At 59.2% G+C, this 26177-nt stretch overlaps 1 protein-coding gene and 1 long non-coding RNA gene across 4 annotated transcripts; one reads left to right on the top strand and one right to left on the bottom strand.

Annotated features, from left to right (window-relative positions):
* Window positions 1-1975: 1975 nt before the first annotated feature.
* Window positions 1976-25994, top strand: MYO1C (myosin IC). 3 transcript variants are annotated; one of them, XM_069603033.1, is made up of 32 exons: window positions 1976-2256; window positions 10010-10165; window positions 10288-10403; window positions 11035-11233; window positions 11314-11394; window positions 13243-13422; window positions 13512-13610; window positions 13830-13943; window positions 14024-14095; window positions 14475-14594; window positions 14678-14760; window positions 14973-15078; window positions 15195-15275; window positions 15511-15602; window positions 17281-17375; window positions 17457-17503; window positions 17620-17700; window positions 19539-19644; window positions 19735-19852; window positions 20711-20824; window positions 20900-20976; window positions 21478-21546; window positions 21642-21726; window positions 21824-21983; window positions 22252-22335; window positions 23370-23463; window positions 23562-23617; window positions 23736-23871; window positions 23952-24022; window positions 24111-24208; window positions 24282-24381; window positions 24734-25994. In XM_069603033.1, the coding sequence occupies exons 1-32, from the start codon at window positions 2182-2184 to the stop codon at window positions 24758-24760; spliced, it is 3192 nt and encodes a 1063-aa protein (XP_069459134.1). In that variant the 5' UTR covers window positions 1976-2181; the 3' UTR covers window positions 24761-25994. The 3 variants fall into 3 exon arrangements, with proteins under 3 accessions (XP_069459134.1, XP_069459137.1, XP_069459135.1); XM_069603036.1 differs by lacking the exon at window positions 1976-2256 and adding an exon at window positions 2822-3218; XM_069603034.1 differs by lacking the exon at window positions 1976-2256 and adding an exon at window positions 8115-8631.
* On the bottom strand, window positions 4249-6417 carry LOC138447359 (uncharacterized). Its single transcript, XR_011259806.1, has 2 exons — window positions 6289-6417; window positions 4249-5742 (listed from the first exon to the last, which is right to left on the bottom strand). It is a non-coding gene; the product is annotated as an uncharacterized lncRNA (long non-coding RNA).
* Window positions 25995-26177: the final 183 nt, after the last annotated feature.

Here is a 26177-nt window from a genome sequence, read left to right as displayed (position 1 = left end):
TGGGGCTGAACTCAGAAAAGGTGTTCACTCTGCTCTCAACCAGTTAATCCCTCTCACCTGGCACTCCTTCATACCTTAGTATTTTTCTTTTTAATCATTTTATCTATGTATTTGTTTTTGGCTGGCTGGCTCTTCATTGCTGCTTGGGCTTTCTCTAGCTGCAGTGAGGGGCGACTCTTCTTCGTTGCGTGCGGGCTTCTTGCGGTGCCTTCCCTCATGGTGGAGCACAGGCTCTGGTGCGTGCGGGCTTCAGTAGCTGCCGCACTCCGGGCTCAGTAGTTGTGGTGCAGGTAAGCTCTCCAAAAATGTCACCATCTCTTCTCTCTGCCTCACCTCTCCCCAGATCCTTCTACCCCGAGGTCCCCACGGTAACTTCCCTCTCTGCCCACGACACACACACACACCTGAGGAGCCCAACCCTGGAGCTCCCCTACGTCTTTCCTTCTCACATGCACGGCCATCATGGATGCTGCCACCTTTCCTCTGTAGCTGGGGGGAGCAAGAGCCCAGGGAGATGGCGTGATCCCCTGAACTGTGGTGTCATGCAGAAACACAGGAATGGGGCCAAGAGCTGGGCTCGAATGAGAGTCCCCTCTTTACCCTGTTCCCCCGTACTCTACGAGTAGGGTTCCCTCCTCTACCCTACTCCAGGAGTCCCAGTTTCTATAAAATAACAAATAGCATTCCAATTTGCAAGATTACTGTGAGAGAACAATTGCAAAACATCCTACCCAGCTCTTCAGACTGATCGATGCAGCCCTTAGCGGGGACGCCAGGGCTCCTGACTCCAGGGATCCCCGTGTTTCTCCTTCTGTCTCTGGGTCATGCGTGTCCTGTGCGTGCCCACCTCTCCCCTTTGCCCTTCTGTCTTCACAACTCTTACCCTGCCTCCTGTGGCCAGGAGGGCTGAGTCCAGCAGTGATTGAGAGGCGGGAAGGGGAAGGGGGGGTGCTCTCCCTCCTCGGCCCCAGTCAGGATATGGCCGCTCTGGGCCCAGCCCTGACCCGCCGAGTGGAAACAGGAAATATGTGAGACTTCGTGTGCGCTGGGCCTCTGCGCCTGGCTCCACGGCTGATAAGGGCCATTGTGTGGCTGCCGGGATGATCCTGCCCTGGATAGATGTGCTTCCCGGAGGAAGGAAGGAAGCTCTGCTGGCCTTTCCTGGGCGGGGGAAGCCGAGGGGAGGCAAGGAAGGGTGCCTGGGGGAAGGTGCCCGCCCGAGAGGAGCTGTCAAGGCCGGTGCAGGCCCACGGGACTCCACCCCTCCCCTGCCAGCATCTTCCTCTGGAAAGGTCGCTTTTGCCCATCCACTTCGCTCTTCCTATAAGGAACGGCCAGAGACCGGAGGGCTCAGTCCCAGGCCAGGAAAGTGTCAGCTGTGATTTAGCAACAATAAAGATAGAAAAACAGGAACATTTGGGGGTGGGGAGCACTGAGGGTGCTATGGAAAAGTAGGGAGCAAACAAGACTAAGGTTCCCCACGGCCGGCCAAGCAACCCAGGGACCAACGTCTCAAGCATTTGAGGCTCCAGAGGAGGGTAGGATAGGGGCCTCCTCACGGTGCCCTCCTGCCTCTCCAGCCAACTCCCTCTGTCCACCATGGCCAGTCCCCAGCAGCTCTGGCCGCTCAACCCCCCGCGGCTCACCTCCTGCTCCGGGAGGCAGGCAAGCTGGAGGGACATGCAGAAGGCTCAGTGCCTAATGATGGCCCCTCTTGGCTCAGGGCAGGATGTACATTCTGATTTGGGGAGTGGTCACTGTGCTCTCCAGCTGACATCGGTGAGAGGGCATCAGGAGAGGCTCAGTCATGGAGCTGCTGGGGGGAAAAGCCTCCTACCCTTTGACCTGGAGCCCAGGGTCCCCCAGGGGTGGCTGCATCAGCTCCTCTGGTTACCTGGGACAACAGGCATTTCCTCCATCCCTCAGCCCCTCCTCTTCCTGCCCCAACCCCGCTGGGCCAAGAGGCCTCCCAATCAGACCTGGGCTGTTCCAGCTGTGTCCTGAGGCACTGGACCAGACCCATCCCCTGGGGCTGGAGTTGAAGCTGAACCAAGTGGCCATCCCAGCGTGAGACCAGATTCCTGGTTCCGGGCACAGCCAGAGCCAGCGGGCAGGCGGGCAGGCAGGCGGGCTTTTGCTCAGAGGTCCTGGGGCTCGGTGCGCTGGCTATCCACAGGCGGGATGGCACTGCAAGTGGAGCTGATACCCACCGGGGAGATCATCCGCGTGGTCCACCCCCACAGGCCCTGCAAGCTAGTAAGTGGAGCTGATACCTACCCACAGGCACTGCAAACTAGTAAGTTGGGATGGTCTGGGCTGGGAGGAAGGCGGGAGTGTCTCCCCAGTGCCCAGAAGCCCCTCTCAAGCAAACTCCTTGGGGAAGAGGTGAGCAGTGGGGAAGCGTTCGGGTCCTTGGTAGGATGTGAAGGGACCGGACAAGAAGGGACAAGAAGGGGTAAATGGAAGGAAGGGGGATGGGTTTAAGCCCACCAGAGGCTGAGTGTTTCAAAGTGGGGATCTGGGTTTGACTCCCTTCCCCAGCTCCCTGATGCTCAGTGGGCCGGGCTATGAACTGGGTTAACAACACGGAGATGACAGGGCCGCTCCGAGATCTAAGGAACAGTGCCTGTAAAGTTCCAGGTGCATATAGCATAGGCTCAGTTACTACGGCCCGGCTCTCCCGTCTGGCTTGAAAAACTGAGACTGGCCAGCTCAGAGCGGTAGCGAGGGTGGAGAAGGAGGGTGAAGGGAGTCAGGCAGGCGCAAATGGGGAAGAACTGATTTGGCCTGGTAAGCAGGGGAGAGTCCGGTTTGCAAAGGCGCCCTAGGGTGAGGAAGGAGAAACGTATGAGACACCCCGCCACCCCAGCACTGCAGCAAGTGGGCCAGGTCGTCGGCAGAGGACGGTGCGTGCGTGCATGTGTGTGTGTGTGTGACTGTGACGCGCCTCGTCCCGGGGAACGGGCTGCGGAGTGTGCTGCATCAAGCCCCCCGCGGACACGGACGCGGGCCGGGGCCGGAGCCCGGCCAAGGCCGGCCGGGGCGGGGCCGTAAGGTGCGCGCGCGCGCCGGGGCCTGGGCCCTGCCTGGGATGACGACAGGCAGCGGCTCGGCCCCGGGCGGGCCCTGGGCGGGGAGAGCGTGCCAGGGCCGCCGACTCCGGAGCCGGCCACGCCGCCTAGCCTGGCCCCCGCCCGCGCACCCGAGAAGCCGAGAAGGTGGGTACACAGGGCGCGAGGCGGGCCGCAGCCGTGTGGCCCGGGGGAGCTGGGTGCCCCGCTCGCAGGCAGGATGGAGAAGAGGGTAAGCGGCCGGGCGGCGACCCAGTCCCGGAGCTACCATGCGGAAGGCGAGGGTCGCCGGCCCAGGAATCGCGGGGGCTGGGGGTGGGCTCGGCACGGCCGCTGCGGGGGTCCCAGGACCCGGTGGCGCCGGAACTCGGCTTATTGGAGACTTCGATTCTTTGCGGGTAACGTGAGGCCGGTGAGGAGCGCCTGGGGCCGCGGGACTCAGGCACCCCGCGCGCCCTTTGGGGCCCTCGGGCAGCCTGCTCTGCCTCTGGGTTCCGGAGAAGCCGTCCGGGCCCCGCCCCTTCCCGTTCCCCGCCTCCGGGCCCTGGCGCGCGAGTAGCCCCTGCGTGTGTGCGGCGGCTGGGGGGCTCCGAGATGAATGAAAGAATGAGTGGCTGGCTCACGGCCTATCCAACGCCCGGCACGCCCCGGCCTTCTGCTCACACTCCCGGGCTCTGTGACTCATTCATTCACGCGGGCGTCCGCGAGCAGTTTTTGAGAGCCCACTGTGTGCCTGCCTGGAGCGGGGGCAATCTCCTGGGAGCGACGGACTAGGAAACCTTCGATTAGAACGGAATGCGACAAGCAGGGGGCTGTGTGTTTCGGGGAGTCGGGAAGGGGTTCTGGAGGAAGTGCTACCTGAGCCGAGTCTTCAAGGATGACTAAGAGTCAGTCAGGTGGGGAGGGGGTTGGGTGCAAGGGCCAAAGAAGCTGTAGGTGCAAAGGCGAGAAGCTCAGAGCCGGGCGGTCGGTGGCAGGGGCGCCCGCAGAGCGCCTCTTGGCTGTGTGGGGTGGTGAGGGAAGCGTGGGGAGAGAAGGCACTGGAGAGGGTACCCCTGTGGCCACACAGGAACTCAGGAGCAGTGGTAAACTGAGGACAGAGAGGGCGGCTGAAGTCCACAAACAGGGGCCTGGCAAGAAGCAGTGGGTGTGCTTGGCATAGGGAACCTTCACTCTCTTAACATGAGACGTTAATTTATTGCATTTGCATTTGTAAATACCACAGGAAGCTACAGGAAAATGAATTGGAGGAAGGCAGGGATGCCAGTTTGGAGGCTGCTTGCCTCGTCCAGGGGAAGAGCAGTGATGACGGAACAAAGTTGGGGGGGGGGGGTGTGTTGGCGAGTGGTGACTCCTGCGTGTGAGGAGTAGAGGGAGGCGGGCAGGGCTTTTGATGCCCGGCAGTGACAACTAGCTGGAGGTGCCTGTCTCCTCTCAACAGACTGGATATTGAGCCACGAGGACAGGTTAGGGGGCAAAGAGCTTTGTTTACTTCCACTGGACCCCCAGGTAGAGGCATCTGGCAGGCAAAAGGCCCATGGTTCTGAAGCCAGAGTGTAAACCTTTGACTGGGCTCCACTGAGATATCAGGTAGAACCCCTAAGTCCTCGTCCTTCCTTTTCATTCCCCCTTACAACAGTTCCCTTGACTCTGGAACAGTCCTAGGTGGGGCAGCCTGGGCCCAGACCTAACATATGTTTGATTTAAAGAAAAGAAAAGTTGAGCACCTATTCTGTGCCCAGCATTGGCTGGGGGTAAGATAGGCTATGGGCTTCCCTGGTGGCTCAGAGGTTAAAGCGTCTGCCTCCAGTGCGGGAGACCCGGGTTCGATCCCTGGGTCGGGAAGATCCCCTGGAGAAGGAAATGGTAACCCACTCCAGTACTCTTGGCTGGAGAATCCCATGGACGGAGAAGCCTGGTAGGCTACAGTCTATGGGGTCACAAAGAGTCGGACACGACTGAGCGACTTCACTTCCACTTTCTTTCTAAGATAGGCTATGGTTTTTTCTGCTGCCCCAACAGGCCAGGGGGCTACCCCCAATGGAAATCAGTTTCTAGCGGCAATATGAGGGTCCTCAGAACACCCTCTCCAAACCTCCATAGCCCTGGCCTGAAGGAACCCCTGAAGATGCTCACTACCCTCCCAGAGGACAGGCTTGGGGGCACCTGGCCCATACTAGGTAACAGGGACTGAATAACCACGTCTGCTGGGCCTGCCCATCCCTGCTTTTAGGGGAAACCGCTCTCCAGATGGAAAGAAACCTAGAGGCAGCCTTGGAAAATAAGTCCTGGGTCACTCAGGGGTGAGGCATGGCTGCATCCTAGCCTGCAGCCAGCCCCTAGGTTCAGGGCCATGCTGGGGACTCAAAGATCATGGCCCACTCCCTAGCTGCTATTCCCAAGGCCTACACGCCAATACTCACACAACACAGCCAAAGGCGGATACTAGGCACTGCAGTCACAGGTTCACTAAGGAAGGTCACACCTGGCAGGCAGCAGGTTAACCTGACAGAGAAGCTGGGAAATCTGCCAGGGCTAAGCAGGCGTCTCCCCTCAGGCAGCCCTGCAGGAGTAGACAGTGGCAGACTTTCCAGTTCCAATGCCACCCGTTCTTTCACTAGTCCTGGGATCTTGAACACGACGTTCGTCTGCTGAGCCTCAGTATCCCTGTCTGTAGAATGGAGGTAATAATCCAGACCTCAGAGGCTCAGTTCGAGGGCATGGAAGGTAGTACCAGAGGACAGCGATCCGAACGCAGGAAGCGCCTGGCGCTGCAGCCCTAATATCTCTCACACCCTCGGTCCACCCACCACCCCCCCACCCCACCCCCGCCTTTCTAACTCCTCTCCCCCCGGGGCAGGCGCTTCCGCCTAGCGGGGCCGGATGGCCGGTGGCGCTGGCCAGGGGCTGCGGTCTCGCCTGGCCTGCTTAGCCGCCCCCTCCTTCCGCCACCAAGTGGCGGCTGTGGGGGCGTCGGCGGGCATCCCGGGAATGCGGCGGAGCGGCTCCGGCGGGGGTGGCCGGCCAAACCCCTCGGTGCGCGGATTCCCCTCATTCCAGCCGCTAGCCGCGCCGGCGAGGCCACGCCCCCTTGCTAGCCCCTCCCCTCGGGCCCGCGGGCCACGGCCAACCTCGACAACCTGGTGCTCGCACGGCCCCCGGAGTTGTGCTGCCGGTGGGCACCGGCTTGACCCCCTTCCTCCCGTACCCCAAGTACCTCCCCACTCCGGCTGAGCGGGAGGCTGTCCTCTCCGCGCTCTTTCTCCTTTCTGCATTTTCACCCTGGGGGCCTCGTAGAGGGGGCCTCCTCTCGCCAAAAGCCCGAAGCTGGTGGCATTTAAGACCCAGCCCCGCCCTTCCGTTCCCACCCATCTCCCAGCTGCGCGCGGTGGCGCTCGAGTCCCCTCAGTCCCTCCAGAGGGCCCCATCTCCCAGCTGGCGCCCCCCGCCACGGGGTTCCGCCGGCTCTGGCCGGGCTGTTGTTTTCAAAATAATGAGCCTTCCCCAAGAGGCTGCAGCCGGCACCTGCCGCCACCTCACTCCCTCCCCGGGGAGTCTAAGTCCAGGAGTGTCGGGTAGGCTAGGGCTTTGGGTCCTAACCCTGCCTTCTGCCCCCTAGGACAAAGTCAGCATCTGCATTATTGCACCTCTGGTTCCTTATCTGTCAGGTGCAGCGGAGGTAAAGTTGGGGAGCTCTTTCTAATTGGCCGAGGGACCCGCCTCAGGGGCTTTCCCTGCTAGATAACAAGTGTGACCTGTCTGACCCAGGACCTGGCTCTGTGTGTCTGTTCCCACTGGCTTCCCAGGTGACACTAGTGGTAGAGGACCCACCTGCCAATGCAGGAGACATTAGAGATGCGGGTTTGATCCCTGGGTGGGGAAGATCCCCTGGAGGAGGGCACGACAACCCACTCCAGTATTCTTGGCTGGAGAATCTCATGGACAGAGGAGCCTGGTGGGCTACACAGTCCGTAAGGGTCGCAGAGTCAGACATTACTGAAGTGGACTTAGCATTGCATTGAAGGTCTGCTCCAAGCCTGTGCAGAGAGTGTCTGGCCAGAGAGGGAAGTGATATTTACTGAGGGTCTGGGAGGTGCCTGGACGCCTTATCTTAGACTTTTCAACAGCCCTTTGAGACAGAGGTTAGTCTCATTTCAAGGCTCTAGGAGAGGTTCTCAGGAGTGAAATGATCTGCTGGCAGTCATACCGCTTGTGAGAAGTAGCCCAGCCTTCAGGAAGCACTAGCCATCACACCGGGCTTCCCTGGTGGCTCAGACAGTAAAGAATCTGTCTGCAGTGCAAGACACGTGGGTTGGATCGCTGGGTTAGGAAGATTCCCTGGAGGCAGGCATGGCAACCCACTCCAGTAGTTTTGTCTGGAGAATCCCCATGGACAGAGGAGCCTGGAGGGTTACAGTCCATGGGGTCACAAAGAATCAGACACGACTAAGTGACTAAGCACAGCCATTGCACCCCCACCTGCGCTGGGATCCGAGCTAGGGTTGTCCCGCAGGCTGCTGCCCACTGCGAACCTAGAGCTCAGCGAGGATGGGGCTGCTGGAGTCTGGTTTGGGTAGCTGGAGGGTGTCCGGGGTAGAAAATATGGAAGGATCCAGAGAGACCAGAGAGGGAGTCCCCCCACCAAACAGAAAAAGAAGAGAGGTGAGGAGCCTCTGGGCACGGGCAGGGGAGGGGGTGCAGGGGGTGGCCCTAGTCAGAGTGTCCGGGGTAGGGGAAGGGTATTGCTCCGAATGCTGGAAATCGGGCCGTGGATTTCCCAGATGGAGAGCTGAGCCCTCCGTGGAGGCCCTGCACTAACGACGCTAGGCACAGGCCCCCTGTGGCCGTCTTCATCCCTGGGGCGCGTGTTCTGTGAACCCAAGAGATTTTCTTGGGACTTAAAGACGTGGGACCCACCCTCCTGACTGTACGGCGTGGGGGATGGACAGTGTCCCCGCACCGAGGCTCCGCCTGGCTGGGCACGACGGCCGTATTTGGACATTTCGTTCTATTTTTAACTTTCCCGGGACTCGAGGTTGGGGTGAGGGGGGGAGGGAAATCCTGCTTCCTCCGGGACCCACGGGCCTCTCTGCCTAGTGAGTTGAGTCCCCAGCCTGGCCTAGTGCGCAGTGTAGACACGAGCCCGGAAGTGAGTTCCGGGTCGGTGTAGACGCGGCAGCAGCGCGGGTTCCGGGCCCCACCCCTGGGAGAACCGACGACGTCCCTCCTGGAAAACCTGACTCAGGCGGAGCCCCTGCCCAGCCGGGAGCCCCGCCCCCGCCCTGTCCCCACCCACGCCGCGAGATTTCCCCCCGCCCCCCCGACTGAGCGCCTGCCCCACCCCTGCCCACTGGAGAGGGACCCCGGAGTCCGAGCCCCGAGCGAGGCGGGGGCGCCCGGGGAGTCCCACGCCTCCGAGCCTAGCGGAGGCGGAACGGGGGGCGGGCCGGCCCCTCCCTCGTGACGCCGCCGCCGCCGCCGCCGCCGAGCCCCGGGCCGAGAGCGCGGGCCGCAGAGACGGGCGCCGGGCCGACCGGGCAGGATGCGCTACCGGGCGTCGGTGAGCGAGGGGTGCGGGGCAGGGCCGGGCGGGGGGGGGTCCCAGGCATCCCTGCCGGCCTCGCGGCGCCGCCTCGGCCCCGCCAGGAAGCGGGCGCGGCCCAGGAATTTCGGGTGGAAAAACGTCCCGGAAAGTTGCAGGAGAGTGGAGGCCGAGGCCGGGAGGGCCGCGAGGCGCTCGGACCCGGGCCGGGCCAATAACTCCCGGGGAAGGCTGAGAGCGCCCAGACCCGCCACCCAGAGGGCAAGGGGGCGGGGGCTTGGGTCAGATTTGGCAGCAGCTTCGGGACAGAATTAGAGGGGTGAGGGGGAGGGCGCTGAGGGGCAGGCCTAGAAGAGTCAGGGCCACGGCCAGACCCAAAGAGGTGCCCCTCGCCCGAGATCTGGGCGGTCTGCGGTTGGAGGAGACCTGGTGGCCTCTCTGGGGATCCCTACTCCTTCGGCCAGCTTGCTCTTTCTTCCCTGACCCTTGACACTCTTGGTGTCAATTTCCTAGAGCTCTCAGACCCTTTTGAAGAGTGTGGTGAGGGGTGAGGGTCTTGTTGAGCCTGTGCTTCTTCCTGCCCTCTGATGGGCTCCAGCTGCCAGCTGGGTTTTCCCTGGTAAAACCCCTGCTCCCTTGAGACTTCTCACGACTCCCAGTGGAGGAGGGTGTCTGGGGAGCCTGGCAGCTGGCGGGAGGGTGTGGTTCCGCTCTGGGAGGGAGGGGCCCCTTCTGGGGTGAGTGGTGAGCCCAGCTGGGATGTGAGGTTACCCCTGCCCCTGCCCCAGGGGAATCTCTCTCCTGGGGCAGCTTCTTGCTAGACCCTCTCCCTAGACCCTCTCCCCCTGGAGATTTTGGTGAGTCAGACAGGGAGAGAACCCCACCGTGATTGTAGAATTCACTCCAAGCAGTCTGTCCTACAAAGCACCTGTCACACAAGGCCTAGAGCTAGGGGACTTGAGGTCACCTGGTCTACCTCAAGTCCTCCTCCTTGGGACGCCTTCCAGAGAGAGGAGGGGTTTTGTCCAAGGTCAACAGAGCATTCTTTCTTTTATTCTCATGACATCACCACCCCCCCAACCCCTAACTTTCTCTACATAAAGCCAGCCTCTCCCTGGATTCAGTGGCCTTGGCCCCATGTCCTCTGGGGCCTCTGTGTTCAGGCCCCATGTGCCCCAGATGGTCTTGCTTCTGGAACCTGTGTCCTCAGTGTCCCATGTGCCAGCTTTCTGCCATCTGGGCCCTCTCTACCCAGCCTGGTACACCTGGTTCCCAGGTGTGCCCTGTGTCCGCGTGCCCTGGTTGCCCCCTCAGTCCTCCAGGCTGTGGCGAAGGGGAGAAGAGGCCTTCCCTTACCCTGCCGCCTCTGTCTCTCTCCCGTGGCCCATCCCTGCAGGCCCTGGGCAGTGACGGGGTGCGGGTCACCATGGAGAGCGCTCTGACCGCCCGTGATCGGGTGGGGGTACAGGACTTCGTGCTGCTGGAGAACTTCACCAGCGAGGCCGCCTTCATTGAGAACCTGCGACGGCGCTTCCGGGAGAACCTGATCTATGTGAGGCCCGAGTGGGAAGGCGGAGGGGGTTCGGGGACCACAGATGCAGGGCTGCAGGGACTCGGGGGAGAGGCGCCAGGGCCTCTGGGAGAAACTTCTGAGCCTCCTCCTCCGATCCCCAGACCTACATTGGCCCCGTGCTGGTTTCCGTCAACCCCTACCGGGACCTGCAGATCTACAGCCGGCAGCACATGGAGCGTTACCGAGGCGTCAGCTTCTATGAGGTTCCCCCTCACCTGTGAGTGACATCCCCCCCCCGCCCCCCAGCATCACCACCTGAGATGATTCCACCCACCTTCCCACTTGGGATGAATCACAGTTCACATCTCTGAGGAATACCCTAGTCCTCACCCAAGGTGAATCTCTCTATCCCATCAGGATCCTCCTATCGTCCACCCCAACTCACACCCAGGACAATTTTTCTGGCTCTGCTGTGTGGCTTGCGGGATTTTAGTTCCCTGACTGGGAATTGAACCCGTGCCCCTTGCAATGGAAGTGTGGAGCCTTAACCACTGAACCACCAGGGAATTCCCACACCTGTGACTTATTCTCCCAACACTCCCTGGACATGGCCCTCCCACCTTAGTGACCCTCTGACCTGCACCTCTGAAGGACTTCCCAGCCCTACCCATGAGTGACCTCAATCTTCTCCTGAATAACTTCCAATCTCCTCACCCATGAGTGATCCCCTTAATTTTCCATCAGAATATGACTCTCATTCTCAACTGTGAAGGATCTCCCTTGACCCGCATCCTGGAGGGGTCACCTGTCCTCAAGGGTACACCCCCAAGTCCTTCCTGTGGGATTCCCAGCCCCTGCAGCCATTCAGCCCCCCTGCCCCCTAAGCTCCTGACGGGCCTCTGCCCCAGGTTCGCGGTGGCCGACACTGTCTATCGGGCACTACGCACGGAGCGCCGGGACCAGGCAGTGATGATCTCTGGGGAAAGCGGAGCAGGCAAGACTGAGGCCACCAAGCGGCTGCTGCAGTTCTATGCCGAGACCTGCCCAGCCCCTGAGCGGGGTGGTGCTGTGCGGGACCGGCTGCTGCAGAGCAACCCGGTGCTAGAGGTGAGGGGACAGCAGCCCCTGGGGGTGGGAGGGGCAGGGAGAGGCCACCAGGCACCCCTCACACCCCAGCCCTTTCCTAGGCCTTTGGCAATGCGAAGACCCTCCGGAACGATAACTCCAGCAGGTTTGGGAAGTACATGGACGTGCAGTTTGACTTCAAGGTACCCATGGGCGGGGCAGGGCAGGGAGAATGGGATTCCCATGTAGTGGGCACCCACTGGCCCGGGTCTTTGGCACCAGCAAACATTTATTGAGCACCTTCTGTGTGCCAGCACTGTTGCAAGTGCTAGTGACACAGAAGTGAAACAAACCAGACAGAAATCCTGCCTCCAGGGAGATAAAAAATCTGCCTGCAATGCAGGAGACCCGGCTTCAATCCCTGGGTTGGGAAGATGCCCTGGAGAAGGGAATGGCAACCCACTCCAGTATTCTCGCCTGGAGAATCCAATGGACAAAGCCTGGCAGGCTGTAGTCCATGGGGGTCACAAACAGCAGACATGACTGAGCGACTAGCAGGGAGATAGTCCACAGAAAAATGTAAATTAGCCAAAACATGTTACAGGAAAAAAGAAAATGAGGCAAGGGGAAGGGGCATTGGCTGTTTGAAATAATGCAGATACAGTGGGCATAGAGAAGGTGGCTTTTGGTAAAGCCTTGATGGAGACAGGGGAATGAGTTGTGCATATACCCGAGAGGGTCCAGGCAGAGGCCCCACCAGCGCAGAGGTGCGGATGGACGAGGTGCTGGATGTGTTCACAGACAGCAAGGAGGCCAGAATGGCTGGAGAAGAGAGCAAGGGGCCAAGGAACGGAAGAGGAGGCTCAATGGTGTGGGTCCTTTTGGGTCTTTGTAAGAATTTTTTTTAAACTCTTGAGTGGAAGTGAGGCAAGAACATTTTGGGGGATTTTTTTTTTTTGGTTTGTTTGTGTGGTCATGCCCTCACAGCCTGCAGGATTTTAGTTCCTCAACCAGGGATTGAACCCATGTCCCGTGCAGTGGAAGTGCAGAGCCTTAACCACTGGACCACCAGGAAAATTCCTGAAAGTTTGAACCATATATATATATATATTTTTTTAATTTTTTGGCCAGGCCTCACGGCATATGGGATCTTAGTCTCCCAACGAGGTATTGAACCTGTATCCCCCTGCAGTGGAAGTACACTGAAGCGCGAGGGAAGTCCCAAAAGTTTGAAAGAGAAGTGTATTATGACCTCAATTTCCTCTTAAAGTGATCGCTCTGGCTGCTTTGTTGAGAATAAATAGTAGAGACTGAGGCCAAGCAAGAAAACGAGTTAGGAAACTGATGATTATTAGATCTGGGTGACAGATGACGGTGGCTGGGCCCAGTCTGGTGGCCGTGGCTGGATTCTGGATATTCTGAAGGTTAGGGCAGCAGGATTGGCTATCTGACTGGACGTGAGGTGTGAAAGACAGGGAGGCTCCCAGGAGGACCGCAGACTTCTTGGTCTGAACCCCTAGAAGGGTGAGCAGAGTGGGAAGAGGGAGCTGAGGCCAGGACTGGAGTTTCAGACCTGTTGAGTTTGAGATGCTTCTGGGGCCTCCAGGTGTAAGAGGGCATGGATGAAAATACCATTTCCACCAGGCAGAAAGGGCATGCATGCACGTGTGCTGAGGACTTCATTCATGCCTGACTCTCTGCAACCCATGGACTGTAGCCCGCCAGGCTCCTCTGTCCATAGAATTCTCCAGGCAAGAATACTGGAGCAAGTTGCCATGCCCTTTTCCAGGGGATCTTCCTGACCCAGGGATTAAACCCACATCTCTTACGTTGCCAGGAGGGTTCTTTACCACTTGTGCCACCTGGGAACCCCAAGAAAGGGCTTAGCATCCTCATTTCATAGAGGAAGAAATGGAGGCCAGGAGGGGCGACGTGCCTGAGCCCATGCAGCCAGAGCTGAAATTCATATTCTGGAGGGCAGGGGGAGATGGGGAAGATGGGCTGTGTCCCCAGTCCCCCTGAGCAGTCACTGCATCCTGCCCGGCCCACAGGGCGCCCCCGTGGGCGGCCACATCCTCAGTTACCTCCTGGAGAAGTCCCGGGTGGTGCACCAAAATCACGGGGAGAGGAACTTCCACATCTTCTACCAGCTGCTGGAGGGGGGTGAGGAGGAGACGCTGCGCAGGCTGGGCCTGGAACGGAACCCGCAGAGCTACCTGTACCTGGTGAAGGTGAGTAGAGGGGGCGGTCGGGCGGGACCCAGTGCCACCCAGGGAGCCCACCCAGCCAGAGCTCTAAGCCCACTCTGCCCGTGCCACAGGGCCAGTGCGCCAAAGTCTCCTCCATCAACGACAAGAGTGATTGGAAGGTGGTCAGGAAGGCCCTGACTGTCATCGACTTCACTGAGGACGAGGTGGAGGTGAGACCTCTGTCGGGGACCCGCCCTTTCCTCCTGTCACCACGTGAAAATCCCAGGCTACCTTTACAGCCTGCTTCTACTCTAGCCGCAGTCTCCTCTCACACGCCTTGCCCCATACCGTTCCCAGCTCCTGCTGACCATCCACATGTGCCTTCCTGGGGCTCTCAGACCCTCCCATAACCCCCGCCTGCCCCTCCCTGTGCCCTCACCCCAACCCAGGACCTGCTAAGCATTGTGGCCAGCGTCCTGCATCTGGGCAACACCCACTTTGCCGCCAATGAGGAGAGCAACGCTCAGGTCACCACCGAGAACCAGCTCAAGTACCTGACCAGGGTGAGGAGGCGAGCAGAAGGCGAGGGTGGGGCAGCTGGGGCGGGGGAACTGCACCCTCACCAGACCCACCCCCTTGGCAGCTCCTTGGTGTGGAAGGCTCAATGTTGCGGGAAGCCCTGACCCACAGGAAGATCATCGCCAAGGGTGAAGAGGTGAGGCCAGGGGGTGGGGGGGATGTTCCAAGGCAGCCCCCACTCCCATCATCCCCCATTGCCCTGGTCTGCTCAGCTGGTCCTCTTAGCAATATTGGAAGCTTATAAGGCAGGTGGCTCAGAGAGGCACAGGGAGCTGGCCAAGGTCACACAGGAAGAGGGTAAGGCTGGAAGGAAGACTCACCTCCAGGAATGAGACCTCTTGTTTCTCTACCGGTTTCCCTCTGGTGGGGCCACTGTGTCCTCCCCTGGAGGCCGCCCCCCGGCCAGCACCAGGCTCACTGGGGGCAGGGAGGGCAGAGTGATCAGTTTCCTGAGTCAAAGGGGCCAGGGGTGGGAAGGGACTGCATTCATCTCCCATCTCACCCTCCACCTACAGCTCCTGAGCCCGCTGAACCTGGAACAGGCTGCGTATGCACGGGACGCCCTTGCCAAGGCCGTGTACAGTCGCACCTTTACCTGGCTGGTCGCGAAGATCAACAGGTCGCTGGCCTCCAAGGTGAGAGCTTTGCCCCTGCTGCTCCCCAAGTGGCAGGGAGGGTGGTTCAGGGAGGACCCTCACTCTTGGTCGGCTGGCCCTAGGATGCCGAGAGCCCCAGCTGGCGGAGCACCACGGTCCTTGGGCTGCTGGACATTTACGGCTTTGAAGTGTTCCAGCACAACAGGTCAGTGACCCCCTGACTCTGCCTGTCTCTCTCATCATCTCCCCTGCCCTAGTCCCTCACCTCTCCCCCAGCCTCCTTCATTCCTGCCAGTGACTTTCCAGCCGCTTGGGTCCCGCTCTGTGTTTTTTCCCTCGGCTAGCGCTGGGGCCTTGTTCCGCCCCGCCCCCCACCCCTCGACTAAATTACTGAGGATGCCTCTGTCTCCCTCACAGCTTTGAGCAGTTCTGCATAAATTACTGCAACGAAAAGCTGCAGCAGCTCTTCATCGAGCTCACCCTCAAGTCGGAGCAGGAGGAGTATGAAGCCGAGGGCATTGCGGTGAGTGCAAGCCCACCCGCGAGTGGCCCCACGTGCAGTCAAGGTCCAGGCCTGGGTGTCCCCAGGGGAGGTGCCACGACCCCACGGTAATGCCTTTCTCCCCTTGTGCCCCTCAGTGGGAGCCGGTCCAGTATTTCAACAACAAGATTATCTGTGACCTGGTGGAGGAGAAGTTCAAGGGCATCATCTCCATATTGGTGAGCCATCTGCTCCTCTGGGGGCTGGGGCGGGACTACGTCACCCCTTTCCCCTCACTCTCCCAGCCGGCCTGTCCGCAGAGGGCCAGAATCCTCGGAGCCTGATGAGGGACAGAACAGGGCTGTGTGTGGAGGGTGAGGGAGTGTCTATGCCTCCCGCCGGGGCCCCTGAGTCCCTGTGCTCTCCGGTTCTTCCCCAAAACACACCCCTCACCTTCTGCCACCACCCACCTAGGACGAGGAGTGTCTGCGTCCCGGGGAGGCCACGGACCTGACCTTCCTGGAGAAGCTAGAGGACACAGTCAAGCACCATCCACACTTCCTGACGTGAGTGGGGCTGGGGGCTGTCCTGGGCCAGAGCCTGTCGAAGCCTGGGAACCCCCTCACCCATAAAGTGCCAGCCACAAGGAGGTGGCCAGGGGAGGTGCCAGTGATGGCCAGGCACACAGAGCTGAGGCTCCTGGCGCCTCCTGAGTAATAAGCAAGGAATGCTTCTTCCTCCTTAAGCCGCTCGAGAATGAAACTTGCTAAGGTGTTTTTTTTAGCCTCCTTACTTGGAAATTCCTTTTTATTTAAGGAATCCCCTAAAACGGGATGACGGGAGAAAAGAAACAAGCCCCTCTATCCCAGCTTTGCCTTGCATATTTTGATCATATCACCTCCTCTAACTAGAAGCAACCTGTGGAGGAGGTTTTACTGAGACTCTCAGAGGTGCAGCCCTTTGCCGGAGGTTATCTCACATCAAGTCCAGAGCTGGGCTTCAGGCCCAGGGCCACAGATTAGTTCCCTGACAAGGAATCGAACCTGACTCCCAGCGGTGAAAGCAGAGTCCTAACCACTGTACCACCAGGGAATTCCTGAGCAATTTTTTTCTGGGGCAAGCAAGCGAGGAACCTGTTTGTTCTCATTCCCCACGGGCTGCAACAGGGGTTGCAGTAAAGCCTTGCCTGAAAAAAAAAAAAGAAAAACACCTTTTTTTTCTGTTTTTAAAAAGAACATCCCTTCTCAGAGAAAAGTTGGAAGGTGTGCAAAAGCCACTTGTAAGCCTGTCACCCAGAGGTCACCACTGTTAATAATTCGAGACGTTTTCTTCCTGCCTTTTTCTATATATTTTTTTTCTTTTTTGTGGTTGAGAGCTTATTGTATATAGGACTCAGGATAATATTATATCCTGAGTATCTTCCTGTATCATCAAACAGAAAACTTTCCTCAAAACACTTCCTCCAGCGGCTCTAACACACAGACACACCACTGCTCTCACCCGGCCTCTTGGGGCCCTGTCCAGCCTCTGGATTTCTGCTGGGAAAACAGAATATCTATCCCTGGGCCTTAAATCTCTGCCTGGTCTCTCTGGTTAGTTGCTTGGAAAGTAGAAAAATGGGCTAAAGGGCATAAACATGCTTAAGGCAAGAAGGCAATGGCACCCCACTTCAGGACTGTTGCCTGGAAAATCCCATGGACAGAGGAGCCTGGTAGGGTGCAATCCATGGGGTCGCGAAGAGTCGGACACGACTGAGCGACTTCACTTTCACTTTTCACTTTCATGCATTGGAGAAGGAAATGGCAACCCACTCCAGTGTTCTTGCCTGGAGAATCCCAGGGACAGGGGAGCCTGGTGGGCTGCCATCTATGGGGTCACACAGAGTCGGACATGACTGAAGCGACTTAGCAGCAGCAGCAGTCTCCTGGGGGCTGATTCCATTCTTAAAATGTAGCGGGCAGCACTCAGCACTCTGAGCAGAGCCACGCAACAGCCAAAGGTAACACCAAATAGCCCTCCATCCTGCGAGCCCTGGCAGCATGGAGGCTGAGGTCCCGGTCCTGGCACTATGTGACCCCGGACAAGGCCATCTACCTCTCTGAGCCTCTGGTGGCCTTTGTGTGGGAGGAGGCCCCGCCCTGCTGGTTTCCTACTGGATGCCTGGTTCCTCTCTTAAAGTCTCTTCAGCAGACAGGGGCCTGGCTCAGGCCAGCCCTTGGCAGCTTCCTCTCCCTGTCGCCCCAGGCACAAGCTGGCTGACCAGCGGACCAGGAAATCTCTGGACCGCGGGGAGTTCCGCCTCCTGCACTATGCTGGGGAGGTGACCTATAACGTGACCGGTGAGGACCCTGGGGCTGTGTCCCCCCGGGTGGGCTGGGAGAGGGGCTCTGCCTCCTCTCACGGCTGCTCTCTCCCATCAGGGTTTCTGGATAAAAACAACGACCTTCTCTTCCGGAACCTGAAGGAGGTGAGGAGGACCTCCAGGGAGAGGGCTAGGGGTCTGGGCTCTGAATGATCTCTGCCCCAGAAAGCTGACCAGTCTGTCCATGTGCTTCCTCTATGACCCCTGCCCTGCCCTCACAGACCATGTGCAGCTCAGAGAATCCCATCCTGAGCCAGTGCTTCGACCGGAGTGAGCTCAGCGACAAGAAGCGGCCAGAGACGGTGTGAAGGCGGGGGGACCCCAGGGGTTGTGTGCGTGCACACGTGAGCGGGCCCAGTGCCCGCTTGAGCTGGGAGCTGGCAGTGTGTGTGTGAGTCCGTGTGTTTGCTGGCGCCTGGGTGCACATGTGTGTGTGTCTGGGAGGCCGCCCCTGGGTGCATCTGTGCCACTTTGATGGGTGTCTGGGCATGTAACATCTCTAAGTGTGGATGCGCGTATGCACACCTGTGTCTGTGTGGGCGCTTGCCTGCGTTCACTCCCCTGCAGAGGATACTTGTAGTGGACATTACTGGGCGCTTAGGATATAAAAATGAACACATGCTGTCCTAGAAATGTGCATGGGTGCTATGGAAACTTACAATAGGGAGCAGCAAATTGCCTGTGGAAGTGGAAGAGGGGAGGGGAGTCAGGGAAAGCTTCCTGGAGGAGGAAGCATCTGAGGTAACTTGGGAATGAGTATAGATGCTTGTCAGACGTATGGGAGGGCCCTGCAGAGCCCCACACAGGAATGCAGTCCAAAAAAGACCAGGAAGTAGACCACAAAGTGCCATTTTCAAGGAGAGCAACGGGGGAAGGCAGATCTGGCCAGTGGTACCAGACGAGGGGAATGCTTCATCCAGTGAGCTGTGCCCAGAGGTGTGGCTGCCAGGCTTGGCAGGCGGAGGCTAGGGCAGTCCCAGGACAAGCAAGGTCAGGGAGAGGTGGAAGCCAGGGAGCTGCAGGCCAAGACATGCTGGCAGGGAGGCCGTGGCGGCAGTGTTGCCCAGAGTCTGACTCCCTGGGACCCTGTCCTTGGTTCCCCAACCCCACCCCTTCCCTGATGGTTCTCAGCCCCACCCTCGTGAGGACACACCCACTCCTGTCCCGGCCTCTCCAGCAAACCAGAGATTCCATTGACCCCTCCCAGGGACCCGCAGCTACTCCAGACCCCACTAGTCTGTGATGCACCCTGACTGTCCAGTGTCCCAGGCATGCATCTCCTATTTCCCTAACTCAAGGCAGGGACCACTCTCCACCCGGTCCTGAAAGACAGAAGCCTGGGCCGCATGCTTGATTCCTTAGCCTCCCCCATTGCCCTCATACTAACAACTGCTGGATCTTGCCAGTTTTTGCTGCCTGAAAACCCCTTCCTTTCACCCCCTCCCCATAACCCTTATTCCAGTTCTAGTCCTCTGAGCCAGTCAACCTCCTCCCTGGTCTTCTGTCTTCCCACCTGTTCTTACCAACCACCCTCCCCCATGTGCTATAGAGATACTCCAAAAGGCAGATATGTTCCTGTTCCTCTCTCCCTCCAGATCCCTCTTTGGCTCCCTCTTTCCCTCAGGATAAAGTTCAGTCTCCCTAATGTGGTTCCCGAGTCCTACCATGATCCTGCCTCTCTGATGCTCTGTTTTACTCCCTGCCTAGATCCTTGCAGCTTGTAGTTCCCTGTGTACACCAAGCCTTCGCTCACTCTCTTGCTCTGCCCGAATGCCGTTCCTGCCTCTCTTCCTCTGGCTGTCTCCTACTTGTCCTTTCATTCTCAGCTGAAGGGTTATTTCCCGAAGACCCTTCCTGCTATCCCCTACCCCACAGAAAGAAAACTTGTAATATTTCACTTGGAAATGCTGCACCATCTTCATCAGCTTCAGAAATCTGACCTTTGCAGATGCTGCAATAAAGAATTGTTAATTTTAAAAAAAAAAGGTCTACGAAGGGCAGGGGTAGCTGTGGGAACTGGTGGTGTTTTGCCCCGGGGAGGGGTGTCTGTGGGGTTCTGCGCAGGGAGGGGCATTTGCAGGGGTCCGTGGCCTCAGCCCAGCTACCACCAACCTTCCTGTTGTTCATCTTGGCTGACCAGGTGGCCACCCAATTCAAGATGAGCCTCCTGGAGCTGGTAGAGATCTTGAAGTCAAAAGAGCCTGCCTATGTCCGCTGCATCAAGCCCAATGACTCCAAGCAGCCCGGTAGGTTCACCCCGTAGGCCGGTGGGGGCTGGGCCTCCCCTGCAGAGGCTGGTCAAAGCCCGCTGACCAGCCGGTGATCTCTGCCCCCAGGCCGCTTTGATGAGGTGCTGATCCGGCACCAGGTGAAGTACCTAGGGCTGATGGAGAACCTGCGCGTGCGCAGAGCCGGCTTTGCCTACCGCCGCAAATACGAGGCTTTCCTGCAGAGGTGGGGGCGGGGCCTGGCTTGGCGCCAGGGGGAAGGGGTGGAGGGTGGGAGCCTCCGAGATCCTGGGCGGGAGGACAGCCCTCAGCTGTGGTGGGAGCCACGCCAGGGGTCCCTCCATGGTGCAGGCCTAATGTTAAGCTTGAGAGGGCAAAGACCAGCCCTCCCCACACCCAGGCCCTGGCCTCACAGAGCAGCTGGTCAGGGGTCCAATGAGGCATGCATTCACATACCTATCACCAGTGGAGACAGTAAAAGCCTGTGAAGGGGACAGAGTTTGCAGTCAGCTCAGAAAGCAACTTCGTGGTTATCCCGAGTCAGGGGTCTGAGGAGTCACCAGGCATGTCTTCCTAGGCCCGTGACCTTAGGCAGATGTTCAGTTCAGTTCAGTCTCTCAGTCCAGCTCTTTGCAACCCCATGGACTGCAGCACGCCAGGCTCCCCTGTCCATCACCAACTCCCGGAGCTTACTCAAATTCCCATCCATCAAGTCGGTGATGCCATCCAACCATCTCATCCTCTGTTGACCCCTTCTCCTCCTGCCTTCAATCTTTTCCCAGCCTCAGGGTCTTTTCCAACGAGTCAGTTCTTCACATCAGGTGGCCAAAGGATTGGAGTTTCAGCGTCAGCATCAGTCCTTCCAATGAATATTCAGGATTGATTTTCTTTAGGATTGACTGGCTGGATCTCAGATGAGAAACCTCAATTTTCTCATCTTTAAAGTAGGGGTAGTAACAGAGCTACCTCCCCGACTTTCTGTGATCTGAGAGTTGGTGGGATCAGGAAAGCTGATCTGGGCTCCCAGAGAAGAGAGCTGGTGGGAGCGGGGCCCTGGGTGCATTTCCGCTCCTCCTGTTACCAGGTACAAGTCACTGTGCCCAGAGACATGGCCCACATGGCCAGGACGGCCCCAGGATGGGGTGACTGTGCTGGCCAGGCACCTGGGCTACAAGCCGGAAGAGTACAAGATGGGCAGGTGAGTGGCGCCCATGCCTGGGGTTTGAGGGGTACAGGGGTGGCAACCAGGGGATGATCACTGCTGCCCTCCCAGGACCAAGATCTTCATCCGCTTCCCCAAGACCCTGTTTGCCACAGAGGATGCCTTGGAGATCCGACGGCAGAGCCTGGGTGAGCGAGAGGCTCCACCCCTCCTGTCCAGTGGGGTCGTTCTGGGAAGTGGGAAAGAAATCACTGTATTCGGGCTTCTTCTCCAGGGCGTCTGCCACGCCCACATCGGGCTGCCCGCCTCGTCTGCTCCCGGACACGCACTCAGCATGTTCCCACATTGCTTTGCTCCCTCTCTCGCTCGCTCTTTTTTTTCTTTTGGCTATTCTGGGTCTTTGTTGCAACGCACAGGCTTCTCTGGTTGCACAGCTCAAGCTTAGTTGCCTCACGGTCTGTGGGATCTTAGTTCCCCAACTAAGGATTGAACCCATGTTCCCTGCATTGCAAGGCAAAGTCTTAACCACTAGACCAGCCCTTGCCCTTTCTGGTACTCTCCTTCACTTATTTATCCTTGCACTCGAAGCTGGTTCAGCCATTCCCCTTACTCAGTGAGCTCTTAACAGGGCCGGGCCCCCAGCTGGGTCCCTTTCGCTCTGGCCAAGTGACTTTCTTTCCCAACCACAGCCACGAAGATCCAGGCCACCTGGAGGGGCTTTCACTGCCGGCAGAAGTTCCTCCGGGTGAAGCGATCAGGTTCGGGTGCCCAGAGTTCTTCAGGACGGTGGGGGCTGGGGCTAGGGTGGGCCACCATGGGAAGAGAGGAGGTCAGCTGTTTGTGGTCTCCACAGCTACCTGCATCCAGTCATGGTGGCGCGGAACACTGGGCCGGAGGAAGGCGGCCAGGAGGAAGTGGGCGGCGCAGACCATCCGGCGGTGGGCACTGGGCGCCACGCAGGGGCTGCAGGGCAGGGTGTGGGGCCGATCCACCACCAGGCTTCTCACCTCCACCCATGTCGGACCCCGCCCCCAGGCTCATCCAGGGCTTCATCCTGCGCCATGCGCCCCGTTGCCCCGAGAATGCCTTCTTCGTGGACCATGTGCGCACCTCTTTTCTGCTCAACCTTCGGCGGCAGCTGCCCCGGAATATTCTGGACACTTCTTGGCCCACGCCCCCACCTGCCCTGCGTGAGGTCCGTGGGCTCTCCCTGCTGACTGGGGGACCACCAACTCACCTAGCAGAGGGACCTAATAACCATGTGACCCGAGGATCCATGGGAAGGGAAGGGACTTGGAGCTGGGCCACGGAGAGCGAGTTCTTTGCAGAGAAACAATTCAGGAATGGAAGGGTGGTCCAGGTTTAGGGGGGTGCCACTTAGGCCAAGACCCGATGATGGGCACGTGCCTGTTGTCCGCAGAGGGAAGGGAGCCAGGCTGCCCTGACCTCCCTCTCGCCCACAGGCCTCAGAGCTGCTGCGGGAGCTGTGCCGGAAGAACATGGTGTGGAAATACTGCCGGAGCATCAGCCCCGAATGGAAGCAGCAGGTATGGGGCTGGGAGGCAGGTACTGGGGGGGCGGGGTGGGGGGCTGGTACTGGAAGAGAGCTGGCCTGGAGGACCTTTGCCCTGACTTACCGTGCAACCTTGAATTGATCCAGGCCCTTGTCTGGCCTCCTATGTGAAGCGGAGACTGGAGTAGATTTTGCAAGGCAAATAGAGTTTATCTTGTAGAGCAGCTGCACTGGACTGGTCGAGGCTGCCCAGAGTCCTGTGTCAAAAAGGCTGCAGCATCAGTCTGTTAGAATAGTTCCAGAGAGACATTGGTGACTGATGGGCCTTGTATTTGCCAACTCGGTATCGGATGATGATGAAGGACCCACCCAGCAGAGTTAACCTGCAGTAGTTGGGTTTTTTTTGGGCATAATTTCATGTATTTTTGGCTATGCTGGGCCATCATTGCCGTGCTCAGGATTTTTTCTAATTGCACTGAGTGGGGGCTGCTCTCCAGTTGTGGTCCACAGGCTTCTTGTTGCGGCGGCTTCTCTTGCTGCAGAGCACAGGCTCTAGGGCTTCAGGAGCTGTGGTTCCCGGGCTCTAGAGCACAGACTCAATAGTTGTGGCGCACCACGGGCTTAGTTGCTCCAAGACATGTAGGACCTTCTCAGATCAGGGGTTAAACTGATGTCCCCTGCATTGCAAGGCGGATTCTTAATCACAGGACCGCCAGGGAAGCCCCACAGTAGTTCTGAGCCTTAGTGTCAGCCAACTTTAAGATCTCTGGCCAGAGTGGAATCTCAGGGGCTCCAGGGCCTGTGATGATGGAATAACTCCCGAAGTGGGGCCTGGACCCTGACAGCACTGTCATGACCCTTCTGGAGAGGCCTCTGCCTCGGTTGGTGGGCATGGGGGTAAGAGAAGGGGCTGAAGGGGAGTGTTGGTGGCAGGGCTTAGCCTCCTGCTTTGAGGGCCAGAGAGAGGGTGAGGGAGGTGGTCTCAGCTCCTGTCTCAGCAGGCTCCTGCTGTGCTGTGACGGCCCCACCTCTCTGACATCCCCCGCCCTCTTTGCTGTGTCTCCTCAGCTGCAGCAAAAGGCCGTTGCGAGTGAGATCTTCAAGGGCAAGAAGGACAATTACCCCCAGAGTGTCCCCAGACTCTTCATCAGCACGCGGCTCGGTGAGCCCCCACCCCTCCAGTGCACAAACCCTCCATCAGCAGCCTGGTCCCCTCTCTCGTCCGCTCACGCCCCCTTCACTCCCCTATCTGGATTGCAGGTGCAGATGAGATCAACCCCAGAGTGCTGCAGGCCCTGGGCTCGGAGCCCATTCAGGTGAGACCCTGCCGGCAGCCCTCAGTCCCACACAGTTCAGCTGCCCAAGGGCTGCGTGGGTGGGGGTCGGGGCCTGGGCAGGGGGTGAGGAGGTCCCTCACCCACCCTCTGTCCCCAGTACGCCGTGCCCGTCGTGAAGTACGACCGCAAGGGCTACAAGCCGCGCTCCCGGCAGCTGCTGCTGACGCCCAATGCCGTGGTCATCGTGGAGGACGCCAAGGTCAAGCAGAGGATAGAGTACACCAACCTGACCGGTGAGCCCAAGTCCAGGCTGGGTCCAGAGAGGGGGCCCTGCTCTGCTCCTTGATCCTTGACCTCTGCCATTTCCCCCCAGGAATCTCTGTCAGCAGCCTGAGTGACAGCCTCTTTGTGCTCCACGTGCAGCGTGAGGACAATAAGCAGAAGGTGCCCCTCGGGGTCTGGGGAGGCGGGGAGGGGACGGGTCCTCTAAGCGCTGGGCAGGGCCTGACCCCGTCCCTGTGTGGGCCCCCAGGGGGACGTGGTGCTACAGAGTGACCACGTGATCGAGACCCTGACCAAGACGGCCCTCAGCGCTGACCGAGTAAACAACATCAACATCAACCAGGGCAGGTGAGGCAGGGAGGGCTGCTGAGCGGGCCGTGCACGCGCAGGGGGCAGGCCTCACACACCCGCTTCTCTGCAGCATCACGTTCGCAGGGGGGCCCGGCAGGGATGGCATCATTGACTTCACACCCGGCTCAGAGCTGCTCATCACCAAGGCCAAGAACGGGCACCTGGCTGTGGTGAGTGTGGGGCCGGGGCAGAGCCTCTGGGGGCCAGGCTTTCCTCCCTCGGCCGTCCTGGACAGAGCCTGGGCACCTCCCTGTGGGTCTCGATCCAGAGGGCACCCTTCATCCCATTGCCCACTGAGCGCCAGAGACCAGTGCAGAGGGTCATAAAGAGGGCAGCATGGGGAGAGAGGCCCACTCTCTTTGGGGCAGCAGGATCTAAGGGCTGAGTCTCCAGCACCGAGGCCTCCGGACCTGCCCCCTCCCCGCCCCAGCGTATGCTACCAGGTGTCTAACTCACGAAGACCAGTGCCCGGAGCACCTCTGCTTCCTGCTCACCACTGGGCTTCTCCCCTGGTGCCCGCAGGTGGCTCCGCGGCTGAACTCGCGGTGATGAAGGCGCCTGCTGGACCCCTCCCGCCCCCCAGTGCTTCGCTCATCCCCTCCTCCCTTCCAGCTGCCAAAGACTCGAGCTTCCAGACAGGGACCCAGGGACACCTCGAAGCCCACCGACAAACTCCCGCCTCCTGCGTGGCCCTCCCTCGAGGGGGCAGCAGGGGCGCAGGAAGCTGCCCCAGGAGTGGGCCAGGCCGGGCCACAGCAATAGGAAGAGCCGGGGCCAGAGGCAGCCACGCCAGCCCCACTGCCAATGCCAAATATTTGAGAGAAGGGAACTTTTGCTGAGATTTTTCTCTGAGATTTTTTTGATGCTTTATAGGAAACTATTTTTTAAAAAAGCCATCTTCCCACCGGTTCCCCCAGCCCTGTCCGCCCACCCCCCACCCCCCACCCCCACCACCGCCAGGACACACTGGATGTGTTTTCCCTGACTCAGCAGGGCAGGGAATGTCGCCGAGAGGGTGGGCGATATGGGCCCTGGTGCCCTCTTCCCTGCCCAGGTCCCCCTCTCCTCCCCGTTCCCTTGGCACCTTGTCTGTCTGTCTGCCTGTCCACCTGTAGCCCACTCCGATATCCCCCTGGGGGCTAAAACCACCCTTGCCTGCCTCTCCGTCCAGCCTTAAAAATGCCCTTCTAATATCAGCCCAGCCTGAGGACATCCTGGAGTAAAGGGGGGACTCTCAGAGCAGAGGATTTGGACGACTGGGAGATCACCTAGTCGAGTCTTCTGGTGTGACGGAGCAAGAGATAGAGGCCCAGAGAGGGGAAGGGACTTGCCCAAGGTGATCCAGCAGGTTGGGGCAAAACCAGACTGTCCTCAGCACACCTCACTGCGTCTCCCAGGGACTGGGGGCCCCGTGAAACAGGCTCATGTCTTAAGGGTGCATGTGGCTTCCTGACCAGCAATCAGCCTTGGGGGCCACCAGGTGGGAGGAGCGCGCCCACCTGAGTCCATGCCTTAGGATGACAAACACCCTACCCGTATACTCTGGCTCCAGGTTAAGGACGCAGGGCCTTCACTGGCTCCTGGGAGCCTGGGGAAGGGGCTGGCCTTGGGAGGAGCTGCAGGGGCATCACCTCTTTCTGCTGCTTCTCCCCCACCCCCACCCCCAACTCCCCAGAGGGCCTGGGGGCTGCCCAGCTGCCTCTGCCCTTCTGCGGGTCTCAGCCCACTGCTGACACTTCTGCAGTCCAGAGAAACACTAAATAAAGCAATATGTGTTTGCCAATGTTGGTCTCCTTGTGAATGTTAGTAAAGGGAAGGACTTCCCTGATGGTCCAGTGGTAAAGACTTCCCTTCCACTGCAAGGGGCATGAGTTCAGTCCCTGGTCAGGGAACTAAGATCCCACAGGCCACTTGATGAGGCCAAAAATAATAAATAAAAGGGAGACGACCCCCTAGAAGGCAACCA

Source organism: Ovis canadensis, chromosome 11, assembly GCF_042477335.2.
Source record: "Ovis canadensis isolate MfBH-ARS-UI-01 breed Bighorn chromosome 11, ARS-UI_OviCan_v2, whole genome shotgun sequence".
NCBI classification, from domain to species: domain Eukaryota; kingdom Metazoa; phylum Chordata; class Mammalia; order Artiodactyla; family Bovidae; genus Ovis; species Ovis canadensis.
The sequence above is the reverse complement of the archived record's forward strand: the minus strand, read 5'-3'. Positions and strand labels throughout refer to the sequence as shown.